This window comes from Branchiostoma belcheri, unplaced genomic scaffold (assembly GCF_001625305.1).
Source record: "Branchiostoma belcheri isolate BF01 breed outbred unplaced genomic scaffold, Haploidv18h27 scaffold82, whole genome shotgun sequence".
NCBI classification, from domain to species: Eukaryota; Metazoa; Chordata; class Leptocardii; order Amphioxiformes; family Branchiostomatidae; genus Branchiostoma; species Branchiostoma belcheri.
The window spans coordinates 244,799-267,092 of record NW_017804487.1 but is presented as its reverse complement, the minus strand read 5'-3'; the positions used below and the strand labels follow the sequence as shown (position 1 = coordinate 267,092).

Genomic DNA, 22,294 nt, shown 5'->3' with positions numbered 1-22,294 from the left:
TTTGCCTGCTCACATTAGATTTGGAGTCTGCAGAGGATGTCATCCATAAAATTTACTTGCTGTGGTCTAATACAAAAAAAAGTATTGCTAGCCCTGTTAGTGTTAGATGAACTGATGGGCTTTATACAATCCTTGGGACAATGCAAGGTAGAAAGTAATTTTGAGATTGCTACAAATGCAGTGGCAAAATTCATATCTGATAGAGTACAGGTTACATGTATAGGAAAAATGCTTGGAGGGTATATACATGTAATAGGAAAGGTGTATTTGTACATACATGTAATACATTCTTTAAAGAGAATTTTGCATCAAAAGTCAAGTTTCTGAACCGTCAAATGTCATTTTATCTTGTACTTTTAAAAATCATGAAATATTTACTAACCCTTTTTCATAAAGACGCAAGCAAAAAACTGTCTCAAAAATTTGTGCTAAAATCTTATGAACCAAAAATGACAATGGTTTCACCTTTTTGTCTTTTTATTTTTGATCAGCAAGTATGAATATGTAGAGGTGCAAAGAATATACTGATTTCTAAAAAAATCAGACAGTTATGGACAGAGATAGAAAAGGATACACTTCTATATATGTGGGTCATAAATGAACAAAAAAGTTCTAATATACTGCTATGTACAATGAAGACGCTACATACAACTCTATACAAAACAGCAACATTTTCTTACAAACAACAAGACATTAGCTTGCTGACATCACCCTTAAAAACACCTGTTATTAAATGATAATGGCAAAATTCGACTATGTACCTTCTGCACACTAATTATAAGAGGAGGTACGAGTAAATCGAGATTAGCGATACTTTAAAACATGAATATTCGTGTTAGAAAACTTGACTTCTAGAGGTGCACCACTTCTTCATCTGGAGACATGGGAATCGCGCTGCTGCGGCAGTTGGTGCGGACTTCACGCTGAAATGGAAAAACGGCAAGTGTTAGGACAATTACAAACGATCGCGATGTGTACAAAAATTTTTACAGACACTCAAGGCTCTCCCTGATGTTGGTGCCTCCATGTTTGATTTGTTTGAGCACTCAATCATCTTCGTTTCGAGTGAAATTTGCAACTCATTTTTCCTCATTGACGATTTTCAAAGAATGGGGTTTTAATTTCATTAATTTCACCATGCCAGCCCCTAAACCAATTTTCTGGCTCTTGGATGTTAATTTTTGGTACATACAAACAGCCCGGCTGGGCCCCGGTTCGGAAATGTGACCTAAGCATTAGGGAGAGCCCGGCTGGACACTTCAATAATGTCAAAACTTCTAGTTCTAAGGAGGTCTGCACACATTAAGACATTTTTGTATTGATTGAGTTTAGTTGTCTACTAATCTCAACATGAGATGTATTCCTCCAGTTTTCAGCAAAAAAAAATCTTTTCCGAATGTGTGCAAACCCCAATGTTTCCATTAGTTGTGTTACTATTAAGAATAGAAGTTGTTAAAACAGAACAATTTTTCAAACAAGCAACTATCACTGATTTACTAGCCCTGCAAGCAAGGGTTAAAGCACACAGCATTACACAGCAATAAAGTACAAATCACCTCATGTGTTAGCATGATTTTTTAGGAAGATAAAAACACAAAACAAAGAAAAGCCCACAGCACAAAAACAAGATTGCCGCCTTACTGAGAACTCTGAGTACGTGCCACAGGACATCAAACTTGTGCTAGTACCAGAGGAGACTCCACTCAGTGTGGAGGTGCTGAAGCCGTGGCTCCTGTCCGGCGTGTTTCTTTCCGCCAGCGCCTTCCTCAGTCCGCTGCCGGGAAGAGGCGGGCGGTTCTTCGGAAGACGGTTGCCCGGAGTTTTCGGCGTCTTCTGTAACACAACAGTCTGGCAGATTTAGTTAAATGTTATCTAATATTGTGTCATCTTCATTGATTGCATTCTTATCATGCTCCTACGCTGCCATATCTAAAGCATTTCTGGAACTAATACGCATCATCTCTTTCTGGGTAGTTAACACAATCACAAAGTCCTGTCTCTGGGGCCCATGGGGGACCAGCTACATGTATTTACACAGTTTAGGTCACAAATAAGCAGATAATTAGTGCAGGGAATTTCTTTTTTGGAAATAGGTGCACTGGTGCACCAAACCTAAAAAATTGGGTGCACAGAATTTTTTTGGGGTGCACCATATGAAATAAAACCTAACTACAGATGTTACTGCTCCTCTTCTGAGCTTGAATCAGAAATGAGATCTAACTTTTTTATTATTTTTTTGAGGCTTAGATGCCAAGAATATCTTATATACTATTAGCGTTACACATTTAATATGTACAAAAATACCTACAATTATATCATTTGGGTGTAACAGTTCACCTACAGAAAAAAATTGGGTGCACAGCTCCAATTTCGAGTGCACTAAGGTGCACATGCACCCAGTAGTTTGAGCCCTGTAGTGTAAATATTGGTACAGTACCAGTATTTTGAACCTATACATAATCAATTTATGTGGTACAGTACTGGTACCGTGTACTGGTACTGGTACCCAGCCCTAGCTATCATCGTACCTTGCAGGAGCGGGGAGGGCGGTGCAGGGGTGAGGCAAACATGACACTGGAGTGGTGCATGGGGGTCTTTTTGGCAGGGCTAGGAGATGGACCAAAGGTCCCGTCCATCTGTGAACACATGTGCTTCAGTTAATACACAGTGAAAAGATCTATCATTATAGTTAGATACATCAGGCAACACCAATTTAACTTGTTGTTGGTTCTCAGATTTTTTCAGAAAAAATATGAAGCAACAGAGTGAAAAAAATAAAAACACGCTGCTGTCTAGGCATCCTTTTATAGCCCCAAATGCTTCGATAGAAGCCATGCAGTCAACACAAAGGCTGGGATAAAATTCAAACAATTAATTTTGAACTTTTAATCAAACGACTGCACTGACAGATGGAAAACCTGTAACAAGTAGGAAGAAAAGGACTTTCCTCAACGGTTGGGGGCAAAATAAAAGCTGATTCAGAACCAGAATCTTTTTTTTTTTTGCAAATCAGAAAAAAATGAAGAGGCAAATCCAAGAACCAAGAAACTAAATTGGTATGGCCTCAGTTAGATACATCAAGTTCTATCATTAACAGAGATGAACACAACACATAGTGCAGGTCTTCTTACCAAAGTGTAGACCTAATAACAAAATGTAAGGTAGGAATATGTACAACTTTACGTGCAATCTGCATATAGTAAAGAAGTGGAACAAAGTAATTTGGATAATTGTGCATTACAGATACATGGAAGAAACAGCTCCCTGCAAGAAAATGCATTTAAGTGTTTCATATAACATATCTTTAATATGCAAATATATTTAAGATAGTTTTAACATTGTTATGGAACATACAAACCTAATTTTTTACTTCAGTCTTTGCTATGGAATTTTTAATTATCACAAACTATGTATGGATAGTCTTTAGTCTTCTCTATATGATATTGATAAAACTTATTTGTAAAAACTAACTAGAGAATGAAACTATTTTTTACCAAGACCAAAGAAATCTACCTTTCTCTTTGTGGGAGTCTTGGTGGGTGTTGTAAGGAAGCGCCGTTTTGGAGTTGTAGCAGGCTTGGATCCATTCTTCTGCTCTTCCTCTAGCTGCTTTGCCTTAGCCAAATGCTGCAGAAAGTACATTTTATAGAAAAATTATCAAACATTGACTGGTGAGTTCGATTCCCGGCCTAGTCATACCAAAGACTTCATAAATGGTACATACTGTTTTTTCTGCTCTCTAGCTCCATGATCTGACACCTGAATGATAAAATGTTGTACAAATTCTAACATTGACATTGAAAATAAAAGTGTCCTCATGAAAGTTTTACTTTATTGAACTGTGTTGTATAAGTTGGACCCCTATATAGATATGTCACTGAAGCCTAAAAAGAAAAAAAGGATAATCCCTACCTACCGACCCCATTTTTTTAGGACTGAAACAGGAAACACGAGGTTTTTTTTTTCATAGGCCTTACTTACCCTTCGGTGTTTTTCTTGCTCCTTCTCTTCATTGTGCTTGTTCCACTGTGCCCTGACATAGTCCAGGAAAGGACAACCGTCCACCAGGAAGGGCTGCCCAGTCTTCTGTTCGTACTCCTTGATGGCCCTGGACACTTCCTCCTCAACCTATACATGCACGGTGGGAAAGATTGACTGTCAATTGCCAAAAATTTGGGGTGGTTTGTTTTCTTTGTTTGTTTGTTTAGGATCTCCATTAGCGTGAATTTCACACTACTCTTCCTGCAGTCCGTAGTGAATAATCAGATACCGGTAAGTATTTGGACCGTCGCACACTGGGGCATGCCCCTACTCTTTTTCGAAAAGTGTGGTGGGATCTTTAACGTGCGTGCCGTGTGTGGCTCTCCCCAAACACGGGACCTTTTATGTCTGTGGTAAGCCTGGTTCTCACAGTAACCTCTCATTACGAAGTCATCACACCATGAACAAAATATTAGGCTGTCTTGCATTGCATTTAATGCCATGACAACTGTTTCAAGGATGATCTCAAACACAACACTTAAAAATGAATTTCCAGTTCACCACCCGTACGTGTGAGTACGAGCGACGCGCGTGCCCCGTACGTACCGTACGGAAGAAGCACATGTAGGCACGGCCTCCTTACGGTAAAGTTGCAATCGTACGTTGTAAGCACGTACAACTCACCACTTGCGCAACGTACGGTGCATGCAACCGCTCACGGCCAGACGTGGCGTGCAGACCACAATCTTACACCTTGCAAAACCGTGCAAGTGACGTGCGTCGATGCCACTCCTTCCCCACGTTTTCAGAAAAAACGTAGCAGGCGTAGCCTCCCAAAAAACGTACGGACAAAAAGGTTGTGACCGAGGCCTAATGCATGCTACTGCTCAGTACACAGAAATTACAGATTTGTTTTTGTTCCTCATGTCTATTTTTTTGTGTGTTGTAGGTTGTATAATGTGCTGTACTATGTTCGTGTAGTGGGTAAGGCCATAGTACCAGACATCGTTTATTTACTGATATTGAACTGACCTTGGGCAGAAGTTTGTGGACTTTCTTCCTCTCTTTCTCCTCTTGGAGCAGGCCGCCGCCTCGATTGTTGTAACGTGACGGATCATTGGCTCGTCTCTGGAAAAAAAACACAACAATGGTACCACAAATCGTGACTATTCGTGTGGTTTCTAGTAACACCTGTAACTGCTCTCAAGTCCCAAATAAACATGTTTTTATTTTTACATACGTAACTCTACTAAAATATCCATAGCTTTAAGTGTACACAGATCCAATTTTGCATGCAAAAAAAGTGAATTTCAAGCACTGGACAAGTAATATATCTACGCGCGTAGTAGCGTGCTCTAGTCCAGTGGTTAGCAATCCTCCCTCTGGACTAAGAGGTTGGGAGTTCGAATCCCGGCTACGTTGTCACTCACCCGACATGTACGCTACTGTTTAGGGTCGCAGTCCTTAGGACAGGACGTTAAGCCGTGGTCCACTGTTCATTTTGCTTGTCAAAAAGAGCTAGGGGAATTTCCCCGGCACAATGAACCTGTAAGTAAATACTGTACATAGCGTCTGTCTTCTCTGTCACAAGTGGAAGAGTAGCTCTTCAATGAGCTAAACTGGTTCGAGATCACTTTCACTTTCTTTTCTGATTCCTTTTTAACTGAAACTGAGACAATCAGAAAGTTCCAATTTACGTTTACATGTACCAATAACGACACTGATTGTTTCTCTGTACGAGTATTGGTGTCATATTGTATTTCATGACCTTTTTCTCCTCACCTCAAATTCGAGCATCTTTTTCCAGAGGTCCTCCCACTTCTCCACAAACTTGAGGATATCCCTGTTACTGTCGTAGTACTGCTTCAGCCTGGCCACCTGCTGGTCATGGATCTCCAACAGGTCCTCAGTGAAGTCATCTGACACAAAACAGATAGATACTCCTTTTTAGACACTGAACAAGACTATTTCTTGAGAGGGGTGAAGGAAGCCATATACATCAGGGCCCATCACCCTACATTGAACCGCGACGGGGGTCGACATCGTCTACATGACACCTTTGACCCAGTGTTGATGTCACACTTCAAAGAAGCCACGTGACAAGCTTCACTGGGTCAGTCTACTGAGGAAGACCAGAGTGACTGGTCGAAAGCTCTAGGTGAGAGAATTTTTGTGTTGGACCAAAAGTTTTAACTTTATGAAACATATAACTAGTCTACCAACACAGATGAACTTTCATGATAGTCAGCCAATCTAGATCAAGGCTGGGGGAAGGTCATGAATGTGTGACAGGGGCTTTATGAAAGGATTCATTTTTCAGTGGTCGAAATACTTTTTTCCAGTGCTCTGCAATATTGCAGAAGAGTCAAATTTTGTTCTGCAATTTGGAAATACTTTCTGCAAATACACAAGCCTCCATACTACAATCTTGCAAGTTTATAAGCATGAACTAGTGATTGATATGCAAATTAGTGAAGACAAATTTTTGGAAGTCCAAAAGGAAACAAAAGATAAACAAGTCAAGACAAGGTTGATGTAAATTAGTGAAGAAGCTCCTGTTGTTTCAGAACAGGAGCTTAAGTGTTGTCTGTCCTTGGGGCCAAGAGCACCAAATCCCAAGTGCCAATTTTTCCTGCTGCAAAATTGCAGATTGTATAAATTTTTCAGATTGCAGACAGGTATTTTGAACACTGTTTTTGGAAAATGTGCCACTGTAAAAAATTTCTTTTCTTTTTTTAACTCACCACTGAAGAACTCTGTGAACTGGTTGCGCTGTTCCTGGCTGAAGTAACACTTGTTCCAGAGCTGGGTGATCTCAGCGCGGAGGCCCTCCACGTAACGCCGGATGTTCTGTAGCTTCAGTTCCCGACACCGCTCAATCTCATCACGGAGCTGAACAACATTGGAACTTATACTTTAGGTCAACATCAAAAATACATTCTGTGCACACTAGCTGACCTATTTGTTATGTCATTCACACCCAAAGTTACCCCGGGTGCTATCCTCCATACTTTTCGCCCGCTCCCAAATGTTGCTGTCTACCACGGAGTTTTAACTTGCTGACATATGTAACGTCTGGAATCTGTATATCTCTTCAAATTTGAACGAACACGCTGATTGGTCCTACTTGCGCGATGTCATCACCAGCCGTTACATATCAGCAAGTCCAGACTCCATGATAGCCAGCGACATAGGGAGGGGGCAAAAACTAGTGCTGCATACCTAAACCCAATTTTAGGTTCAGGTCTGGATTCAAGTCCAGAGGTTTAGGTTCAGTTCCGGACTTGAAAGTCCGGACCTAAACCCATGGCATATACAAAATTGCATGTTGGCAACCTTGCAATGTTGTCTGGGTGAAACTTTGGCCACGTAACGGTAACATGGAGGCCGATACTTGGCGATGCCCGATGACAATGTTTTCTTCATTTTGCAATCTACGGAAGGTTTTAGGTGGTATGGAAAGAAAAGGGGTATGTGAAATGGTCTTTTATGGTAATAAGTCCGGACTCGGTTCTTGACTTTTAGGTTTTTTTGGACTTGAACCTAAACATTCTTACAAGTCCGGATCCAAGTCCAGTGAACCGGTATGCACCACTAGCAAAAACTATAGAGGATGGCACCCAGGCTAACTGAAAGTTTGCAAATAATAATAAAAGTTTGAAACAACAAAATGTATTTAACATAAAGCTATCCAAAGTTAACCAAAGGAGACGAAGCATGAATATACAACATTACCGGTTACTTGTCAAACAAAGGAAAATATATCAGTTCATTGTTGCTTTCCCATCTTCCCTCTTCTCGTAGCAAGAAGACTTTTTACTAAAGTAAACTTTTAAAAAGAAATCTATAATTTACTTAAAAACATCTACCCTTGGATTCTCTTCAGATAGTAATATATACATGCAAATTTTGACCAATAAAGTTATAAGATCTGGTGACTTCTTACCGCTTTTAAGACCCTTGGTTTGAATCCCTGGTTGTCCTTGTTGAAGGCGTCTCTCTCTGCCTGTTCAATCATCAGTCTGTCCCACAGTGTGGTCACCTGTATCCTCAGGTCCGAGGCCAGCGCGATCAGGTCGTTCTGCTTCTTCTCCAACTGGTGAAACAATGCAGTGTTACATTTAGTTTTGACCACAATGTATACAAACAATGGAATATCTAAGAATGTCTTGTTGCCATGTATTTTTTTGTCTGAATGAAGACCCTACTTTATCTGTCAAGGTTAGTGCTGTGTACCTAAATCGACATTTAGGTTAAGGTCTGGATTCAACTCCAGAGGTTTAGGTTCAGATCTTGACTCGTAAGTCCAGACCCAAACCCATGGCATATACAAAATTGCTTGTTGGCATACTTGCAATGTTGTTTGGGCACGTAACATGGAGGCCGACACTTGACAATGCCTGATGGCAATGTTTTCTTCATTTTGCAGCACAGATTTTGTGATTTCTGGGAGGTTTTAGGTGGTTAAAAGAAAAAGGGGGTTATATATATATATGTGATATGTTTTTTTTTTTAAATAAGTCCGGAATTGGTTCTTGACTTGAGGGTTTTTTTACTTGAACCTAAACATTTTTACAAGTCCGGAACCAGTCCAGCAAACCGGTACACAGCACTAGTCAAGGTGGCCGTCTTAGAGTTTGACTCGTGTACTTACCTCTGCACACAGTGCCTGCAGAGCCGCCATGTTTTCGCTGGAGAGAACGAAGGACTCCTCGTCCTCACACACAACGTCCCGCTCGAAGGAGGAGTTAGGAGTCAGGTCCAGGTTGTCCAGGAACGTGATGATCTTCACTTTGGTCTCCAGGAAGACTTCTTGCCTGGTGTTCTATCAGATATAAATTAATAAAGAGTAATAACATCTTAGGCCTAGGGAAAAAATTATGTGTTTCTGGTTCTCAATCCTAGAAAAAACAGTGCCAACCCTCAAATTCTTTTGTCTTAGGCCTATTTTGGGGTGGACCCCAGCGAGGGACATAAACTCTTCCAGACAGTACAGATGACTCTTTTTCATGTTTTAATTTTATTAAATGTAAATTGGTGTACTAGTAATTGTTTAATATGTGTATTTGTACCCTTTAATGTGGATAATGAGAATCCAGACCTTTTAGTTTTAATTGCAAGAACAACATAATTTAGACCAAGAAAAGTATTCGGGTAGTTTGAATAAAGATTGAATTGAGTTCACCATCGAACTTTCCCACCATGCAAACTGGTGTCTCCAATAACTTAAACTGAAACCATGATTTGCATGCATATGGTGTATCTTGGACCCATGGGTGTGATAAAGATTATCAACTGATTTTGAGTATGAATTCTGCATAAGACTAAGAGTGTTCAAACCTTTTCTGTCTGTAGCGTGCTGATGTGTTGTCTCAGTTTGGCCAGCTGATCGTTCGAGGGGACGGTGTCCGGTGCAATGTAGAAGGGCGTGGTGCACAACGCGTCGCACAACTGCTGCTCCTTCTCCCTCAGGGAGCTGAGCTGTTTCATCCTGTCGTGTTTCTCCTTCGCCAGGGTGTCCACGCGCGTCCGCAGCTCCTTCTCCAGGGTCAGTATGGACAGGCCTTCCTCTGGCTGGAGTAACATGGTGGAGAAATGGACTGTGATCAATAGGGCCTAAACACAGGGCTCAAAATTCATTTGGGGGAATAGGTGCACCTGGTGCACCCAACCTAAAAAATTTGGTGCACAAAAAAACTTCTTGGACCATGTAAGATTAGCCTGGGTTCCATAGCATAGCCCATAGCACACTGGACACAAAGTCAGTGAGCCTGGGACTGGCCGTGAGCCTTGGGAAAGGCTCTCCAGCATAGGGAGAAGATGTGATTGATGGCCCCTCACACCACAGGTAGTCTGTTACATGGTATCACCATTGGTCAGCAGGAGACAATCTTGGGCTCAACAGTTAATCATTAACCATTCAATTTTCTAGATGTATTCGGAGTTTATATTCCAAAATAACAGCAGAACTTAATTTAACAGTAGAAGTAGTACAACACAGGCTTTCCTGTTTGTTTAGGTAACAGTCCTCTAACAAACCTGGACAAAATTCACCTTTAATATCTAGTTTTATATCATCTGCTGGTGGCCACTATCGAAGATTCAAAGATAAATCTGGGAGGTTTCAACCAATCATAGCAGAGGTGTAAAATTGCTTCCTGCTGTTCCACCAATGGGGCCTTACGCTCAGTATTGAGCGTTCGACTGGCAGGTCTATCTGACCCTACCAGACCCAGGCTTACTGAGATACTTTGTGTCCAGTGTGCTAAATTGGGTTTGGAACCCTGGGGCTATATAAGATAAAATAAGTAGAATGCCAGCAAAAACTATTTTTCACTTTGGGGAAAAAAGAAAACACAACATTTTTTTCCTAGGCCTTACCTCGTAAACTGGTACATGCAGCTCTTTGCTGATTTTCAGCAACTCTTTGCCGCAGTCTTCAACACTCTGTAACAACCGTGTTCGCAGGTTTTCTTCTTCTGCAACCATCTCTTCTAGCAAGGCCTGGTTCAAACAGAAACAAGTATGTGAAATATGAACTGAAGCCAACTTGCACTTGTATTCATAATAAATTAAAAGGTATGAAATGGACATTTAAATGAATTAGAAAAATTCATATTTCTTATGAAACTTGACAAACCAGTAGTCCTATATGCTCGTACATCTATAACTGCGTCAAGAAGCGAGAAGAAGTTGAACATGTACATAGTAGATCACATTAAAGTCATTGCTGTATCCTTTTCCCTGTCTATTCATGACCTGTACTTAGCTTGTTAGTACGATAAAGGTCTTTCATTCATTAAATATAAAATAATTGTAAGTTTCAGTGACTCTTCATATGCTAAAGGAAGTCTTGTTCAAGTAAATGTATACATGTATACATACCAGAATAAGGCAGAAACATCTACAAAAAGAGGGCTTGAAATATTTTTTCTGCATACCAGCACTTTTTCATGCAACTTGTAAGTTTGGAAATTACCTGCACCAGACAAATTTTACCTGCACCACTCAGAGTCATACTAAAAACTGTTCAGAAACCATTACCATTATTTTTTATTTATAGTAAAAAAAAATAAAATGATAGTCTACTTCATAGGTAAGGGAATGCAGCAAAATATAAAAATCCACATACACCTAGCCTACATTTGTAATATATTTTACTAGTAGTAGTACAGTGTAGTTTCCATTTACTAAGTAAATGGACCAGTTCAGGTTAGGTGATGACCAGAGACTAGACATCAGAAATACAATGTAAACTGCACTATCACTATTAGTCTATCACTTATAATGCTGCATTAATATTATAGACCCTGTCCAAGCTATTGTGACGAGTTGGCGTCACTCCAATACCAATACAATTATTGTATTGGTATTGGAGTGACACCAACTCTTTGAAATTCTGCTGGTTACAGTACCATCTGCTGTGCAGCTGCAGCCAGATATTGATTACAAATAGATTTTGTAATGTCACATGATTTGATCATGAGTTGTCTACTCAGAAAACCACACCAAGGTTACTCTAGACTAGAGTACACATGGGAGGATGGTAACCTGGCCAATTATACAGCAACAGCACATTAGCTCACAAAAACAAGACAACTCCATTGTCACTCAATCAACTGGGGTTAATTGATTGTGAAATGCTCTCAGACCTGTACTAATATTACTGTCTGATCTATCATGCATATGCAAATTTGTGTGAAAATTCAGAGTCCCACATTCCCAATTAAAATAAAGGCATATGTATAAATGCAACTTCAGGCTGGCAAAACAAAAAAAAAAATATTCTGGAGTGGATGACAAAATCTGACATTTTTTTGCAGTCATGAATGCCATAATTTCATACCCGAATCAGGGTTCTCAACAGGATTTTTTCACAGCGTAGGGGTCAGGTGCAGAAGGGCAACATTGAGTCTAAAAAACTGACCACAGCAGGGGGTCTGACATTCTCCCCAAAAAAATTGTGCAACTCATAACCCCCCGAGACACTATTTCCTGCTTATTGTTATTCAGTTATTGGTGGACATATTTGTTTTCCCTTTATTTTGTTATAGCTTCATTCTAAAGTTATATTTTCATTGATTGAAAGATTTATGAAGCTTCTGCCCCCCCCCCCCAAACACCCCTACGCTGGTTGAAACTGTGTACTAGTAGAGGGCTAAATCACACATTCACAGCGCAACGGGTTACAGATCACAGCGTAGGGGACCCCTACACTCAAACAGCCTGGTGAGAACTATATACAGTACCTGAATCATTTGGTATAGTATATTTATGATTTTCTGTCAGCTACGTCACATTTTTTCCGCACAGACCTCAGTATGGCATCAAGGATTGATTCAAATTATTGCAGTGAAAAGAAATGACCAGAATATTTTACTTAGTTTTGCCGCCCTGTTTTTTTTTTGCTCACCTGTAGATGATGCAGCACAACTTTCCTTCTGTCTTTCCTCTGTTCCTCCATGATTCCAATCTCGTCCCAGATGTTCTGTAGTCTGCCCATGGTGGCCTCCAGGCTGTGGGCCAACTCGTTGGCCATGGTCTCTGCATTACTTTTACTACACACCAAAATAATGTCAAACAGTTGGCATGACTTGAATTTACACTATATAAATTATTGCATCAAGAACTCAAATCTTTACCGGGCAGTCATAATATTTGATTGAATGCCAATGTTATGAAACATTTTAACATGAACTTAGCAAGATCATTTTGATATAAATTATGTGTACTAGTAGTGTATATAAGGCTTGGAAGTTGGACTCGGTTGAACTCGGAGTCAAAATTTATTTTTTTTAGAGTGGAACACACATGATTATGATTCGCCGATTATGCATTTTCGTCGACTTCAAGTTAGTTACATTGATGCAGATGTTTTCCATCAAATACCACAATTTACGGAAGGATACAAACTGCAAAATTGTAGTGATCGTGAGCAGTTACTAGTAGTATACGTTATTTTTGTACCAGTACACACAGGGCACGCCATGCACTGGCATGTCTACTACAACGATCATCGCTGGCTCGCCACAACAAATTATGTTATACAGGGATTATCTTCTACAAATCGGGCAATATCATTCCATGTGCAGATAATACACAAATGCAAGCAAAACTTACCTGCTTGTAGCCATTGCTACATCACGTGTAAATGGCGAAAATTAAGTTTCCAAAAGATACAGACACAGATATGCTTCCAGTCAAGGTGGTCAAACCAAACTTTGTCTGTTACTAATCCGTTTCAAACTAGGTGCATTACAAAACCTCCTGTGATTGGTCGATGGGGGAGCTACAAGACTAGCTGTGATTGGTCAGTACGCGCGGGGGTCCCGTCATGCACTACGATTAGCCCCGGTGCATGACGGGTAGATAGTCTCGCACCAATGTTTTTTCGGACTGTTTCTTAGCAACGTAAATCGAGCGGAGAAAGTTGATTTCATATCGCTATAATTTGTCCGAGTGTTATGATTTTTTCTTGGTGAAGTATAATTTAGGTGTTTACATGATGGCTGCGACCACAGGCGGCGGGGAAAGTATTCTGGATGCAAATTCACCCGGTAAGAAGGACTTTGTCAAACCAAGGGGGAGGGGGACCCAAAAAATGAAATCTGCAGAAGTTTGCAAAAAGTTTTGAAAACTTTGTATAGGGTGGATGCTCACACGATGAAGTATAGAATGAAGTTGTTTATTTAAAAAAAATGATTGTAAAATATTCTGTGCATTCTTTACTTTAGCAACGAAAAATTAAAAACTGTAATTTACAGAGTTTTGAATGTTACTGCAGATAGAGCTCAGCATGTTTATATACAAATTTTATAAAGAACTTTTTACCTGCATACAAACCTGCATACACATGTACAACCTTCGGGAATAGTGGAAGCCTTCCCCACTAATGGAAGGTATCAGGACACTTTGGCCCTGGACAGTTTGGCCAGACGTTTCAGCCCCAAGTCTAGGACGATTCGGTCCGAGGCCGAGGAAGGTTTGGCCCCATAGTAGTTATTGAAGTTAAATCATCATCATCAGTCTTGTCGTCCTGACGGACGATCTGCTCCAATCAAGTACGATGGTTAAATAGTATTAAAACATATATAGCAAACAGAATGACCTGATTTCATATCTTAGCAAACAAATTCTTTCACACGCAAATTCCAACATTTTTTGCACGTGAAAACAACTTTTGAAAATCACTAAAATATTGACAAAAAAAGGCTTTTAGTAGTCTAGAATGCAACAAAATGATGTTCAATTCTGTTTTATGTCTTTTTTCCCAACTTTTAAGCTTAAAACGGCAAAAACTTTGTAAGTTCCTTGGGAATCAGGTAATTTACATATTTTCACACGCAAGTTTTCACGCGCAAATTTTTCATGCGCACAAAACCTCCATCCCGTCCAGACCTCCTATGCAAAAGTTGGTATTACAGTGCAAATCACCTGGATGGTGAAAACCTACACGTATATTTTGACATGATCGAGCTGTAGTGAATCCGCATTGCGCTTAGTGTAGCTGCTAAAACAGTCATCATGCTACACCTCTGTTTTTATGAAGGGTGACAAACAACAACTAAATCATTTTCTTTTCCAGCAAACAAGTACTTACTGGAACTACTGGACGAGAAAGGACTAAAAGATACGGAGCCTTCAGAACAGCGAATGGTCACCGTGTTCCGTGTCTTGGACGACCTTCTGCCTCATCTTGGTCACTACTCAAAAATAGCACAACTTATCCGGGATGAGCTCTATGGTAGGATACTTCATGTAGGCTTCATTAAAAACTCATGAAAATTTAAAGTGATAACTAGAAAGGCCAATATTTGCTTTGGAGCAAATACAGCGATGGGTTCACCACATTTTACGACATGGCAGGGAAAGAATGAGAAACACAAGGGAAAACAATGATTTACATTGATATAACTATAATATGAAGTAACATACAACTAAAACAACAGTTGGATAGCTATTCCCTACTTTATTGGTTAGGATTTTTAATTGCATAATGGAAACTGTTGATTTTCAAAATAAAATAAAAAACGTTCATGCCCCGCATTCCAATGCTGGAGCAGAAAAGCTTGAAATACCTACCAAAACACTTGAATAAAGACATACTGTCAGTATGGAAATGCTCTGTGCAGGTGTTAATCAAGTTAAATCCCAACAGCCAATCAGCAAGAAATGCTCTGTGCAGGTGGAAATGCTCTGTGCAGGTGTTAATCAAGTTAAATCCCAACAGCCAATCAGCAAGAAGTATAGAGGAAAGCTGCATGCCTATTGGTTGATGCCCTGCATTCCATTGTGATGACTCATGCCCAGACGTGGTAAACGCGGCACACTAACACAGTAATACATTTGCTATAACACAGCCAAAAAACTCAAATAAAACCATTCTAAAAGCCTGTATCACAAAAATTTAAAAAACGCCTAGGGGTATTTGCCCACTGTACCTCCATACCAAATTTCAGGACCTTAGGCCCTAAAATGAAGAAGCTGAATCCATTTAAAAAATGGCAGGAGAAGGAGGAGAAGGAGAAGAAACATCAGAAAAAGCAATATGGGTTCACCACCACTTCGTGGTGGCGTGGTGAACCCATAAAAAGACATAAAAGTGTGAAAACTTCGGCTACACCAATTTAATTTGTTGGTTCTCGGATTTTTTCACAAAACATATGAAGTGACGGCGCGAAAAATAAAAAAAAGGTCTAGGCATTATGGCCCAAAATGGTACGATAGAAGCCATGCTGGGTTAATATTTAAAAAAAATTGAATTTTGAACTTTTAATCAAACCACTGCACTGATAGCTGGAAAAACTGTAACAACTAGGAAGAAAAGGACTTTCCTCAACTGTTGGGAGCAATATGAGCATATTTGAGTTGATTCAGGAACAGAATCTTTTTTTTTTTTTTTGCAAATAAGAAAAAAATGTAGAGGTGAATCCGAGAACCAACAAATTAAATTGGTATGGCCTTATTTTGAAAAATGTGTTGCTATTAAGTTGTAGCCATGGCAGACTATGTACATTAGACGATATGTACAGAAAGTCAATTTTCTGGTCATGATTTTATATTTAATACCGGCAAGTTGAATGAATTTTATTTGCTGTGTCTATGTCTCTCAGATGCTGTCTACAGCCCAACGCTGACCAGCACAGCTGCCAAAGAAAGTGTCGGCAACACTGACGCCACGACTTTCATCCAGAAAGTGCCGTACTTCACACTGGTGAAAAGAGTTTATGATGAAAGGTAGGCCTATACTATAGCTGTGTCCACCTGCTGTATTCTCATGCCTGTAGGCAGGAATTTTGAATGGGGGGTTCTTCCCACTGCTTGAGGGACCAGCAAGCGCTGTAGGCGCGAGGCGAGCACAGAAGGCGCGGGGTTCCTAGGGGGGTCTGGGGCATGCTCCCCCGAAAAATTTTGAAAAACGAACCTTCTGAAATGGCATTTTCTGCATTTTTTTTTTCAAAGAAAAAATTAGAGATAACTTTTTCAATGACAAAGTGACCTTTAGATAAAAAGTGGACCAAAAATTGGACCTCTTTTTTGGCTTTGAGCCTTGTGGGGGGGTTCGTCTAAACCCCCTGAATGCGCCCTGGCTACGGACATAACTCTTCAGGTAATTGTCTGAACAACCTGATCCAGATGTTGCTGTTTTTGTAGAAATGTGTCACATTTTCTGGCCAAACGCATATAAACAGTCAAAGGTTCAAGCAAAGTGCATATTAGATAACCTACTGATCTTTACCATGTGAAAATCTCTACCTAGTCCTAAGCAATTCAAACTGTTGCATTTAAAATGTGTTTCAGGAACATGAAGGCAGAAGAACTGCAGGACAAACTGGATGCTGCAAAAGAGAGGTAAAACAAAAACTTAATCATGAAAGTTCATCTGTGTTGGTAGTTACATGTTTAGAGTTAAAACTTTAGATCCAATACAAGCTTAATCGTCAGAGACTATTTATTGGTAGCTTTTGATAACATTGTATAACTAGAAAGGTAATATTTGCAAGGCAAATGCATTAATGTTTACCTTTGCATATGGTCTGCTCTTTTAATTCTTACTCCAACACATTCATATTATGGTGACAGGAGTCTAAATCCCTCCTGCTATAAAATTGCAACATGATGTATGTAACATGATGTAACCCAACACTACGTAGTTACCATGGTAACAGATACAACATTGGTTCAGGACTTCAGGTCATTAAGGTCACTGTTTGGAGAAGAAGAAGAGGAAGAAGAAGAAGAAACTGAGCAAAAACAATATGTTTTCCTTCAGTAAACATAATTATAAATAATGTGTGATATACGTCGATGAAGGTTAGACATCCAGGTAATACAATACGCCAAAAAGCAGTTACTCAAGCAACTGGATATGATTTTGAAAATGTCAGACGTTTCAGCTAGTATCCACTAGCTTTCGTCAATGACTGAGAGACCAGAGGGGAATTGCAGCTTTATAAGCACTTCAGTCACTGACGAAAGCTAGTGGATACTAGCTGAAACGTCTGACGTTTTCAAAATCATATCCAGTTGCTTGAGTAACTGCTTTTTGGCGTAATGTGTGATATACTAAAGATTCTGTACTTGTTGCCTGTGTGAGAACAGACTGCGTGAGAAGCAGCAGCAGTTCCAGGCCCTGGAGGCAGTGAATGATGACCTGACACAGGACATAGACGGGCTGAACGACACAGTGGAGGGGCTGGAGGCACAAGTACAGGCCAGGAACATCGACATTAAAAAGTATGTTAAGGACATACCAATTTGATTTGTTAGTTCTCTAATTTTTCCAAAATATGAAGCGACAGGGCAAAAAAAAAAATTAAGAAAAATAAAAACAAGTCTAGGCATCCTATTATAGCCCCAAGTGCAACGATAGGAACCAATATGAAGTCAACACAAAAGGTTTGGTTAATACTCAATGAATTTTGAACTTTTAATCAAAACACTGCATTTAATAGATGGAAAAACTGTAACAACTAGGAAGAAAATGACTTTCCTCAACTATTTGGGGTAAAATATGAGCATTTTTTAGTTGATGTGGAATTTTTTTTTTTTTTTTTGCAAATCAGAAAAAAATGGAAAGGCGAATCTGAGAACCAACAAATTAAGATGGTGTGGCCTAAAAGACACAAACTTTGGTATCATCTAAGTCACAACTTATAGAATTAATGGTAAAAAAAAATCTGGGTGCTTCCACCAGGTTTGACACTGAAAATTACTAGAAAAACCTGTCCAGTCGGCGGAAAAACCTGTCCAGTCTGGACTGGTCTAGGGGGGGCGGAAAAACCTGTACAGTCTGATTAAAGGGTCTGCATGGGGGTTCCTGGCAATGCATAATGCTAAATTCAGCTGATTGTAAGACGGTCGTGACAGCCACATATAAGACAAGAAATTGCAAGTTTTCTACGTTTCTAAGGGGATAACTTGCCGATAAGAAAGGAGTGTTCACTATCATTTGTAGCCAACCTTGCTGGACAAAATGTTTTACAGTAATGACTGTAACCTCTGTAATGGTTGTTTGTTACCTTCAATATTAGTAAAGCTTTACCTGGTATAAGAAAATTGCTCAGTTTTTAAATGTCTGTACTTAAAACCACTTGCTCCTAAAAGATGAATCTAAAAACTGTAGATTTTTTTTTGGAGAAAAAAGCCAAAAGTGCGATGTTAAACCTCCCTTACCAAATTCTGTACATTTCAATGAAAATGAGCCTACATGTAGCCTCCATAGCATGCCAAAAACTGGGGGTTTTGGGGGTCTTCATGGTCTTTTGGAGCTTTTATGTGCTATTTTCTGATTGCATATAGACAACATAGCCGGCCTGGTTGAATTACGTACCCCCGTTTTTAGAACTGGGCTAATCAGAAAACAGCTGAAGACCACCAAACCTCCAGTTGTATAAACCTGCTATGGAGGCTAGCCTACATGTACATGTTTTGTACATGTATGTGTGTTGGCCATCCCTTATCTTTAAATCTTTTTTTGACAGGTTACATGAATCCATGGAAGAGAAGCAGAATGGTTTTGAGAGAGAGAAGGCGACATACGAACAGAACATCGCAAATCTACAGGCAGATATACGCAGACTGACTGAGGAGCTAAACTACATGACAACATACAAGACCAGCTTTGATAAAATGCAAGAAGGTACATTTATTAATAAAACAGAAAAAGAACTCGTTAAAACTTTTGGTCCAACACAGAAAGTTCTCTCCCTTAGAGCTTTCGACCAGTGACTCTGGTCTTCCTCAGTAGGACTGACCCAGTGAGGCTTGTCACATGGCTTCTTTGAAGTGTGACGTCAACACCGGGTCAAAGGTATATATCTGGGTGAGTCCCTGATTTTTACTCTTTCTTGTTTTGATTCCAGCATTCCACACCATGTACCCTACCGACTCAATGCCCAAGAGACTGTTGACAAGGAAGCCTGTGCTCACAAGTAAAAAGGTGAGTAGAGGCCTACCTGCATGGTTTGCTTAGGTCACATCAATAGACCCATTCGACTTTCACGGATCGCATAAACTGCTTAAACGTCACAGGGGGGACTTTTCGAATAGAAACTACGTCACAGGGGGGACATTTCAAAAGTTCCTTTCACTGATCACATAAACAGCATACGTCACAGAACAAAATAACCTTAAATTGTTGTACAGAATGCCACCATACAAAGTTGGTGCCTGTTTTCCTGTGTCATTTCTGCATATATCACCAAGAAAATAGACACTTACCTACCTTTTAGTAAAAAAATGATCTGCCAGGGGGGACACCGCGAGCACAGCTGCGTTCGACTTCAGAGTTCTAGAACGACGTTCTTTCAAAATGTCCCCCCTATGACGTAAGTAGTTTATGCGATCCGTGAAAGTCGAATGGGTCTTAGTATCTTGTTGTTTCTCAGATTTTTTCAGCAAAAATATGAAGCGACAGGGCAAAAAAAAAAGGGTGGGGGGCAAGGCACCCATGATAGTCAGAAATGTTACAATAGGAGCCATATGCATAAAGTCAACCTACCAGTCTGGTTTATAATTAAAGCAACAAATTTTGAACTTTTAATGAAATAAAGTTACATTGCTACATTGAACTACTAACTAAGTAGAAATTAAAGAACTTTCTTCAACCGTTTGGGCCAAAATATATCTTTCTTTGATCATTTCCAAGTTTATTCAGAACCTAAAACCTTTTCCTTTTTTTTTTTTGCAAATCAGAAAAAAATGGACAAGTAATTCTGAGAAACAACAAATTAAATTGGTGTGGCCTTATGATCAAAAATTGAGAAATTTGAAAGCAACTGTTGAGCCATATCATAAGACCAAGCATAAACAGAATTGTTATTTACTGATTTGTTAGAATACTGTATTTACATGTATTTACATTGTACAACAGGCTCCGTAAAAATATTTTAGGCCTGGTCATACCATAACTCTTCAAGACCACCAGGCAACAATTCTTCTGAAGTGCAGTATACATATACTTCATAAATTAATAAATATATTTTTCCCCACAGGCCAATCTGGTGACAGACATTGACAATGTGAAGAGACTGGAAAGTCAGATGTTGTCCATACAAAACTCCTTGTTGGAAGGTAGGCTTTCTAAAGGGGCATTATGATGACATTTCTGCTCCACAGTTTGAAATATTTCAATTGAAAATATCTTCTGATTGTAATTTATTTCCACTTTTCAACATATTTGTGCAGTTATCTCACATCTCTAACACTGGGTTGAACTACAAAGAAGGCCTGCATGGGGGGTAGTGATTACGAATGACGCAAAATTTTCACTGCCGATTACAAATTACGTTTAAGTGTCAGAGCTGATTACGACTTAACGCTTTGCAGCTAATGTACTGATGACGAATTACATTGATTTTTTGGGAGGCTGCCTACGGATTAGGAAGACTAAAAAGGCCTGATTATGCCTTACGAAAAAGGGCATGCAGGCTCCCTACAAAGGATCATGATTCTAGTGTGCTCCCTGTGTAAGACCATAGGATCCAGCTTGGATCTACACTGGAACTATAGCTTAATATCCGTGACCAGTGAACTACACTAGCTGTCAGCCCCATACTACCCCCTCTTGTGGGTTTGACATCTGCCTCTTTAGTGAGTCCTTAGTAATGTACCATGTAATTTGGATCAGGGGTGACCTAGATATAGCCAGTCAGTATTGTTAGCAGTTACCTCAGGGGCAATGGTCAGCCTGGAATACCATTGACTCTACTTTTCTTTTTACTGCCATGAAAATGAAGGTATTGTTTTCGGCCTGTCTGTGTTTCTGTCTATCTGTCTGTCTGTGTGTGTGTGTTTCCACATACTACTATTTTTACTAGTACTTGTGGTTAGCATAACTTCAAAATGCCTTTATGGATTGTGATGATATTTGGTGTGTTCGTAATTCTTAGGAAGACGAAGGTCAAGGTCAAATATGGGCCTCCTGGTGGATGACATTGGTACTGCAGCAGGACTTCCAGTTTCTATATCTTTTGTCCTGAACATCGGTGTCTGACTGGATATGTCTAACTAAAAGCAAGAGTTTCTATGACTGTCACAGTGAAAACTGTACATATTTCAGGGATGATAACAGTTTTCCTGACTAATGATAGGCTAACCAGCTGCAAAATGTGCCCTCAGATTGACCAAGAGTGATAGTCCAGCGGTTTGACTCTGCCTCTGGATCAAGAAGTTGGGAGTTTGAATGTATAGCTCACTTGACATAGGATTGCCAAGAAAGGGCCAGAAAATTTACCTTTTGTGTCATCCTTGGTTGTTACATAATGCCTTAAACCATTTCCCTGCTGCCTAAACACATTTAATTTACCAATAGAGAATTGGTCAGTCATAAGTATGCTTTAAATGTTTAAGGAAATGATGCCCAACATTACTCGTATTTCTGTCAGAGTTTGATGCGTACATGGAAGCCCACCTGCTCCAGCTGTCCTCCTGTGTCCAGTCAGACAACGTCAACGATCCAAACTTCTCTGCCAATGAGATGGAGATAGACAAACTGGATGTGGAGGTAAGCACTGATGGTTTCAATAGACTGATCCTGCCTGTCCATCAAATTCGGGGTTCTCACCTAAATTTTTTTTACAGCGTAGGTAACAGAAAGAACTTTCCGTGGCGCTTTGAGTCCCACAGACATGACCACAGTAGGGGGTCTGGTATTCTCCTGGAAAAAAATTGAAACTCGTAACTCCCTAAAACACTATATTTTGTGCGTAATTAGGGATAAATTCCTTGGTAAAAGGTTCATTCTAAAGTCAAATTCATTAAAATTCATGATTCTTGAAGTGTCACAATAATGTCCCCAAAAAGAAACGTA

General features: G+C 39.8%; 2 protein-coding genes across 4 annotated transcripts in view; one reads left to right on the top strand and one right to left on the bottom strand.

Annotated features, from left to right (window-relative positions):
- Nucleotides 1-410: 410 nt before the first annotated feature.
- Nucleotides 411-13,250, bottom strand: LOC109486679 (protein regulator of cytokinesis 1-like). 3 transcript variants are annotated; one of them, XM_019790565.1, is made up of 14 exons: nucleotides 13,102-13,250; nucleotides 12,395-12,539; nucleotides 10,363-10,485; nucleotides 9,322-9,555; nucleotides 8,636-8,806; nucleotides 7,928-8,077; nucleotides 6,726-6,873; nucleotides 5,764-5,900; nucleotides 5,014-5,109; nucleotides 3,982-4,128; nucleotides 3,514-3,627; nucleotides 2,529-2,636; nucleotides 1,642-1,833; nucleotides 411-923 (listed from the first exon to the last, which is right to left on the bottom strand). In XM_019790565.1, the coding sequence occupies exons 1-14, from the start codon at nucleotides 13,113-13,115 to the stop codon at nucleotides 852-854; spliced, it is 1,851 nt and encodes a 616-aa protein (XP_019646124.1). In that variant the 5' UTR covers nucleotides 13,116-13,250; the 3' UTR covers nucleotides 411-851. The 3 variants fall into 3 exon arrangements, with proteins under 3 accessions (XP_019646124.1, XP_019646125.1, XP_019646126.1); XM_019790567.1 differs by having other exon boundaries at nucleotides 827-923; nucleotides 1,689-1,833; XM_019790566.1 differs by lacking the exon at nucleotides 2,529-2,636.
- Nucleotides 13,251-13,378: 128 nt separating this feature from the next.
- The window catches only part of LOC109486719, an 11,569-nt gene continuing 2,653 nt past the window's right edge, over nucleotides 13,379-22,294 (top strand). The window contains exons 1-9 of the mRNA XM_019790610.1: nucleotides 13,379-13,538; nucleotides 14,567-14,725; nucleotides 16,095-16,218; nucleotides 16,783-16,833; nucleotides 17,584-17,718; nucleotides 18,966-19,123; nucleotides 19,347-19,423; nucleotides 20,478-20,556; nucleotides 21,870-21,988. Of these exons, the coding sequence (XP_019646169.1) occupies nucleotides 13,484-13,538; nucleotides 14,567-14,725; nucleotides 16,095-16,218; nucleotides 16,783-16,833; nucleotides 17,584-17,718; nucleotides 18,966-19,123; nucleotides 19,347-19,423; nucleotides 20,478-20,556; nucleotides 21,870-21,988 (957 nt within the window). The 5' untranslated portion in view covers nucleotides 13,379-13,483. The remainder of the gene's footprint in view (nucleotides 13,539-14,566; nucleotides 14,726-16,094; nucleotides 16,219-16,782; nucleotides 16,834-17,583; nucleotides 17,719-18,965; nucleotides 19,124-19,346; nucleotides 19,424-20,477; nucleotides 20,557-21,869; nucleotides 21,989-22,294) is intronic.

Coding starts and splice junctions, on each gene's coding strand:
- LOC109486679 (XM_019790565.1), bottom strand. Junction 10,486..12,394: donor TTGTGCTGCATCATCTACAG/GTGAGCAAAAAA, acceptor TGTTTGAACCAG/GCCTTGCTAGAAGAGATGGT. Junction 924..1,641: donor GCACGTACTCAGAGTTCTCA/GTAAGGCGGCAA, acceptor TTTCCATTTCAG/CGTGAAGTCCGCACCAACTG.